Source organism: Nycticebus coucang, chromosome 10 (assembly GCF_027406575.1).
Source record: "Nycticebus coucang isolate mNycCou1 chromosome 10, mNycCou1.pri, whole genome shotgun sequence".
Classification (NCBI taxonomy): Eukaryota; Metazoa; Chordata; class Mammalia; order Primates; family Lorisidae; genus Nycticebus; species Nycticebus coucang.
Genome location: NC_069789.1, coordinates 103,441,557 through 103,449,047, shown reverse-complemented (window position 1 = coordinate 103,449,047; position 7,491 = coordinate 103,441,557). Strand labels below are relative to the sequence as shown.

Below are 7,491 nucleotides of genomic sequence, written 5' to 3'. Positions count from 1 at the left end.
CATTTGGCCAGAACTCTCAGTAGCTTGGGGCCTATGGAACACGCTGTCTTGGCCTTGGTTCTGTAGAAAACAGCCTGAAGCAGAGGCCATGTGCTAACACATGATGTACAAGTCTGGTCCCAGGAGGCAGGCATGAGAATGGGAGCCAGCAAGGAAGGCAGGAAAACACACGCTGGGGTGTGTGTTCCCAGTGTGGCCACAGCTTTGCAAGGGGTTGATTTCTTGGTCTTTCAGGATGTCCTCATATCAAGCTTTTGCATCTCTGAACAGCGCCTTTGTGCAGGGGGAGGAGAAAGGGAGAAAAACCTATCCACCAGCTCTAATATCTCACTGTCAGTGTCACCTCCCTGCACATCTATACTCAGCCCTGTAGGGCTGCCCAGGATGGAAGGGGAGGTGCATGGTTTGCATGACAGGGGTACTGTTAGGTCATGCCCCTAAGTGCCCAGGGGAGCTGGGTCCCCTGCCTTGCAGACACAGCCACGGTCTGAATCCACACTCGTAGAAGCACAGCAGCCATGACCTTGGCCTTTCCAGCCTGAAAAGTCCAGCACACCTGCTCACTGCTGCATAAAGGCCAGAATGTGCCTTTCTAGTTCGATAGCCATGGGACAAAGCCTTGTCCACGCTCCAGCGACCTGCCACAAAACACCACAGACGAAGAGCTCCTCTCCCACATGCAGCAGCCAAACGCCAAGTCAACTCCAAACAAACTGACAGCTCTTAATAAATTGCTGTAAACAGAGATGGTAAAATCCCACCAGGCCTGTGTTGGCTAAGTGCCACCAAAGCATGCAGCCATCTGCCCCAGCTGTGGCAGAAGCCCCAATACTTGCTGTGCACTTGCTGTTCCCTGAATTCATTTCTGTTATATTTCTCAAGGTTTAAAGCCTCATGGGCAGACACTGGGGTTGGGGTTATGTCCCTGAAACTGGGGGCATTCTGCTGGAGAGGCAGATCCTTTTCAAAGTTAGAGCAGAGGAGAACACAAGCTCCTGTAGGCTGCTCTGAACCACGAGAAAGGGAGATAAAGGGGCTAGTCTCCCATGGCCATGCTCTGCTTCCAACTCACTGGGCAGGTAAGTAGCTGTCCCTCCCCTGGGAAGCGGTGATGAGGGCAGAGAGAGGCCGAGTACCATGCTAAGGGGGCTCCTTCTATGTGGAAGGAGTGACGGGAGGACAGGAAATGCTCCTCCCTAATGTCTCTAAAGTATAGGGCACTTGTGTCAAGATCTCCTAAATGCCTTCTCCCTGGGCTCTGCCCTGGGAGCGGGGCACCCTCTAAGAAGATACTGTGAATCCCTGAGCTCAGCAAATCTTACCGAGGGGTAGGTGGCAAGGACTGTCTGCCATTCTCTAAGCCATTGTCTAGGAGTCCTATCTCCCCTGGCTGTGTCAGGAAGGGACAGACAAGGCCCAGTGCCTGTCGCTGGGTCATTAGTGAACTCTGGACTAATGTGTTAGTGTGTGAGCAGGAAGCTTCAGAGGGTGGGCCCTGCCAGGTGTCTAGAAGCTTCTCTCTGGAACATGGGTGCTGTGGGTGTCAGTCTGAGAAAGCAGGTGATGGCCCGGCTCAGGATGCTGCGTGTCTACTTAGTCACCCCAAACTGTGCTGTGTCCGGGTGATGTGAGGGTGGGAGGGTAACCAGCTAGGATGAGTCATAATGAGAGAAGGGCTGTGAGGGACACATATGCCAGGTCCCAGAGAATGGAGGGAGGGAAGAGAGAGGCTGCACTGAGAGGCCATGTTGGGTCTTGGAGGACGAGTGAGTTTCACAGACAGGACGTGCAGGGGTAGTTCCCAGGAAAACGCAGTGGGCACAAAGCCATGGCTGTGTGAAAGGAGGTGGCATGTACAGCAAGAGGGGGGTTTGCATGGTGGGAGTGTGCTGTGCGTGTTCACGTGGGCTGGGGTGGTGACAGAGATGGAGCTGGAGACGGGGGCTCGAGCCCAACCGTGAAGAGCCTCATGCCCCACAGTGAGCCTGGATTCTGCAAAATAGAGACTTTCACACAGAGGAATAAATGGGGTTGGGTTTTAGGAAAGCTACTGCAAGGGTCCTGGGGTCAGGTGGCCAGGGCTATCTAGGGCAGTGGTAGGGATTGAAGGGAGGCCTGTGGGGACAGCAATACACCTGTGTTTCAGGTACCTGCCAGCCACGCAGCTTTTAAGTAAGACATGACACCTCAAGCTAAGGGTAGACCTGGTAGAAATCATTTTACTGGTATCCTTAAAAAATGAGGGCTAAGGACATGGACTGAATTTCCCTGGATTAAGAGTGAGTAGGTTGAGACAAGTTTGTGGACCCATCAGGGGAACTTAACCAACATCCAACTTGACAGCTAACTACTGAGTGCCTGCTATGTGCCAGGCACTGTGCTGGACTCTGTGTACACGTGAATTGGCCTCGGGCCATGCTTTTAAGGATCTCTCCCCCATGTTGGGGAAATAGAGGAATTCATAAGTCCCTGTAACAGGAGAGCCATGCAGAGGAAAGAACAGCATCCTAGGCGTCAGGTCCTGGCTGTGTCACTAGCTGGTTGTGTGACTTTCAGCCATTTGCTTCTCCTATCTGGGTCCCCATTTTCAATTACAAAATTAGAGAGTTGGCCTAATAAGCTCTAAGTTCCACCACAACAGTAACTGATGGTGATGCCAAGTCTTCCTGTGCAGAAACACGATGGAGCCCTGAGAGATGGCTGGAGTGGGGGTGTAGGTGTGGGAGCTTTGAAGAAAAGCCCTCCAGGAGAAGGAAGTGCAGAGGGTGGCCTTAGGGAAGGAGAAGGGCAGGCCAGGCCTGGGGGCAGGGTTTGAGGGCAACAGCTGTGGGAGAGGCTGGGAGGCAGGTGCTGACAGATGCTGCCAAGCAGAGGGGCCTTAGGAAGGATTTTATTTCAGGGCAACAGGGCTAAGAAATGACCCCTACTATGGAATCCACTGGGGGCAGAGATCAAGGTAAGGTGTGATGGCCAAACTAAACATCTCAGGCTTGGAGGTGAGAGAGCAGCACTTTGCCTGGAGTTGGAGGGCTGCATCTATTTACTCTCCCTGGGAACATAAAGAGGTGGCGGCTGTGTCCCCTGCCCAAGGTGACTGAAGAAATTTTCTCAGCAACAGCAGCTGGTGGTGCTCTGCCTGAAGGATGCTCAGGGGCAGGCGACCCGTGCATGGAGGTAGGCCACGGGCAGCCAGAGCACACGCGGCTTCTCCACTGATCTCAGCACCAGTAATGTCCCAGGACCATGCGTCACCTGGCAGCTTGGGAGAAAAGGTAACTCTCAGGCTCCACCGAGACTTGCTGAGTCAGAGCTGCATTTGTATGAGACCCCCAGGGAATCCATGAGTGCATTAAGGTCCCTCCCTTTTCCTGACAGAGTTTCCCTCGCCCAGACTCATTCTCGTGGTTTATTTCTGACTAGGGAAGACAAGATACCTCCTGGATTTCCTCCTGGAGCACAGTGGACAGGATCTCAGGTTGATCACCGTAGTTTCTTCCTTATGCATTCATACATTCGTTCATTCAGCCAGGTGGTCACTGAGCGCCTCCTGTATTCCGATATGCCTTCTGTCTGTGTGCTGGTCTTCCTGGCCTTGCCTTCGCTGGCTACTCTGGCGGGTGTGAGGGGCCTGGGATGTGACATCCACTTACTTGGGCAGGTGGACATTGGCCCATGAGCAGGGAGAGGTTATCCTGGCATCAGGCGCTGGCCTTGGAGGTGTGAAATGTGGTCCTTGAAGAGACACATTTATTATAACATGCCTGGTGTCTGTGGGTCTGGGGCTGCCCTGCCTGGCAAAGCATCACAGTGGTCCCACTAGGCTGATGGCAACTGAAGCTGCCCCACTGGGAGCAGGGCCTCGTGCTGGAGTTCAGGAGCAGCCTGTCCCCGTCGAGGAGCAGTGGGGCTGTGTGTTGGAGCAGGGCTGGAGACAGTGGCCGAGGCTGAAGACCACTAAGAAAGGCAGGAGACATGGTGGGCCCGGACGTGGTTGGAAGCAACTTGTCACTAGATAAAAACTTCTAGGGCAGGACTGTCACCCAGGCAGCTGAGGGGAGTCCAGCCAGGCTCTGTGTTCTGGTCAGACTGAGAATGTGGCACATGGCATGAAGGCCACTGGATGTCTTTCCACTTCAATTCTCCCTCATCCCTCAGGGAATTTTGGGGTGCAGAGGCTGAGACAGCTGTTGGGGAAATGGGTGGACTCATCTGTGAGGAGCTGAGGAAGCCGAGGAAGCCGAGAGCTGGGACGTGGAGGCTGGGGCGGATGCCACCTTCACCTGGGAGTAGATGACGGAGGTGGCCTAGGAGGTGGGAGCACACAGGTGAGCACCAGGGCTGGCGGACCCTCAGGGGAGACCACACATGTCCTCAGACTCACCTTGTTTCTGGAGTGCCCAGGTGCAGAGGCTGCTATGGAAAGAGGAAAGTAGTTAGCCATGGAAGGCCTGCTGGAGTACCCTCCCTGCACCTGTGCTGCCAGGCCAGCTGCCTTTCCACCTCGGTGGCCTTGGACAAGTCACTCAACATCTTCCCTGTATGATGGGGATAGTATATATGCCCACAGGATCATGGAGAAGTTATATGCGTTTATAATGTGCATACACACACGTGTGGGCTACGTACACGTTTGTGCAGGGGTACCTTCTGTCTTCTACCATGTGGTGGGCAGTTTGTATGTGGCAGGTACAGTCCTGAGTGCTACAAATAGGCAAGTTCTCTCTCTCTCTGTTGATGATGTCTCTGTGCACAGCTCCAGGGCTGTGTATGTAAATACAGCGTATTAATTACAGCACTTAGACCTGGACCCAACACGTAAGAACAGTTCAACATGTGGTAGGCAAGAGAAGTTGTTAATGCTATTGTTGCGTTACCTTCAAACTAGTGAAAGTGGATATTCTCCAGACAGGGCTCACTCTTTCTGGCTCCCTGGATTCACAATGAGCAGCAGTTTGGTCCAGAGCTTGAACTCTGGAGACAGGCAGGTGATTTACTGGCTATATGACTTCAGACAGGTCATTTAAGGTCTCTGTGCCTCAGTTGCCACATCTTGAAAATGGGGGTATGCTTTCCTCAAAGGGGATTGTAAATGTGAATAACTTCAATTCTTAGAGGGGTGCTACAGAACCAACATTTCTGTTAACTTTATACAAGAGAAATCGCAAAACCAGAGAGAGAAGCACATTGGCTAAAATCACATAACAATTTTCCCAAGCAGAGTTAGAGAAGGACGCCCCCAAGGACTTTGGTCCCATTTCTTGCTCTGAGCAGGAGGAAGCCAGACTGGGATTCCCTCAGTGCAAAGCACCTGCTGAGAGAGCTGATGACGTGTGCGGCCACGGTCATCCCTCTCTGCTGTCTCAGTGGTGCTGCCACAGCTGCTTTCTCATGGAATCCTCACAGTGATCCTGGGAGATCCTGTGGTAGCCAGAAAAACATCTCCTCAAAGAGATCCATGTCCTAATCCCTGAATATGTCACTGTAGCTGGAAAAGGGGACTTTTCAGATGTAATTAAAATGACAGACACTGAGATGGGGAGATTATTCTGGACTGTCCAGGTGGGCCCAATATAACTGCATGGCTTCTTAAAGGCAGGGGACTCTCGCCAGTTTTGAAAGGTCAGAGGGAGCCTGACCATCAAAGAATGTTTAGAGAGATGCAACATCTCTGGATTCAAAGATGGAAGAGGGCAGGAAGGAGCCCAGGAGGTGGGTGGCCTCTAGAAACTAGACAGGTGTGGACATATCCACACATAGCACCCCCAAAACGGCACACAGCCCTGCCAGCAGCTTGATTACAGTCCAGGGAGACTCGGGTCTGATTCTAAGACATGTAAGGCTGTGAGATAACAAAATTACACTGTTTGGTGCTGCTGAGTGTAGGGTAATGTGTCACAGCAGCAACAGAAAAGTAATGCCAGGAGGCAGGTGCATCATACTGAATATTCATGTCCTCTCCAAGTTTACGTGTCAAAAGTCAGTTAGGAAGGTGGAGGTATTCGGAGGTGGGGTGCCTGGGCGGTATTAGGTTGGATGAAATTAGTGTTCTTATGAGATATGAGACATGGTCTCTCTCTCTGCCATGTGAGAATCTGTCTGCAAGAAGGCATCTGTCTGCAAATCAGAATGAGGCTCGCTCTGGGAACCTGACCAGGCTGCTCCTTGATCTTGGATTTCCAGCCCTCTGGACTGCAAGAAATAAATGTCTGGGCCACACAGTCCATAGCAGCCCAACCTGCCTAACACAGTAGTAAATGATGGTCCAATTGTCTTTTATAGATGAGGACACAAGAGCTCTGAGAGGTTAAGTGACTGTCCAAGGTGATGGTTTTGTTATTCAGGTTATACTGAGGACATCTGTAGAGAATGGAGAAAGCGGCACCTTGTGGTAGGCTTGGGTGTGCGCTGAGCACCATAGGTAGAGTTAGGAAGCCCCATGACCCCAGCCCTCTGCCCAGCTGGCCCAGACTTGGTACCGGGTGCAGACCAAGCTACCCAGCAACAGGCTGGGCTGAGCACCAACCGGAACAGTGGCCTCCCCAGGTCTTACCTGCACGTCTTTTTTTCTTTTGGATGCTCTGTACTTCGCTGTAAACCACGTCCCCTCCGCTAGGATTTACTTAGAAACAGGTTGAAATTTCAGAGGATGCTGAGGTTCTTGCCTCTTGTCTGAGCTACTTCTTCCTCCCCCGCCCACAGTTTGTCCTCAGGCAGGACCAGATCCCTCCAGCCTCCACACAGCCCCTCATCAGCTCCTGCCCCAGAACCCTGCCACCCACTCCTAGCCTCAGGGTCCTCACTGTTGCTGTACACCGGCTGCAGTTCTATCCAGCCTGGCACATTGTGGTAGGTGGGCTCTTGTGGTAGGGGGTCCATGTCTGAAGGGCTCCTGTGAGACACAGAAATGCTGGTGTTTACCAGGAATACCAACAACATTACTATAATGGCTGCTCCTGGCTAGTGAGTTTTCAGCACAGGGAGGCTGCAAAGCCTGGAAGCCCAGATGGGCACATAATAGGTGGCCTATGAGCATCATATTATTGATCATGACAGACTAGGGTTGCCTTTGCTTCCAGGCTTTATGCCCCCCTGGCATGTAGCACACACTATGCTGATGCTTATAACAATATTAAGTTTGTTCTTTTTTTCTTTTTTAGATAAGAGTCTCACTTTGTCACCCTGGTTAGAGTGCCGTGGTGTTAGCCCCGCTCATAGCAACCTCAACCTCAGAAGGATCGCTTGGGTTCAAGTGATCCTTCTGCCTCAGCCTCCTGTGTAGCTGTGACTACAGGTGCCCACTACAACGCCTAGCAAGTTTTTCTATTTTTAGTAGAAATTTTATTCTTATTTTATAGATGAGAAAGTTTCCGTGAGGTGAAGTGACTTACCAGGACCATGTAACCTGCAAATGGAAGAGCAAAGATTCATGCCTGATTGCAGAGCCTCCACTCCCAGAATCATTAGGGTCTCAGAGAAATCAGTAATCAGAGA

The 7,491-nt window shown here is 51.9% G+C and overlaps 1 protein-coding gene across 4 annotated transcripts in view; it reads right to left on the bottom strand.

Annotated features, from left to right (window-relative positions):
* Nucleotides 1-4,063: 4,063 nt before the first annotated feature.
* The window catches only part of FCRL5 (Fc receptor like 5), a 36,491-nt gene continuing 33,063 nt past the window's right edge, over nt 4,064-7,491 (bottom strand). For 2 of the 4 annotated variants that reach the window (XM_053607353.1, XM_053607355.1), the window contains exons 14-17: nt 6,801-6,889; nt 6,551-6,619; nt 4,382-4,413; nt 4,064-4,304 (exon numbers count right to left, since the gene is read on the bottom strand). In XM_053607353.1, coding sequence (XP_053463328.1) covers nt 4,206-4,304; nt 4,382-4,413; nt 6,551-6,619; nt 6,801-6,889 — 289 coding nt within the window. In that variant the 3' untranslated portion in view covers nt 4,064-4,205. Of the gene's footprint in view, nt 4,305-4,381; nt 4,762-4,874; nt 4,972-6,550; nt 6,620-6,800; nt 6,890-7,491 lie in introns of all 4 variants that reach the window. The other 2 variants (XR_008383221.1, XM_053607354.1) reach the window with 2 other exon arrangements.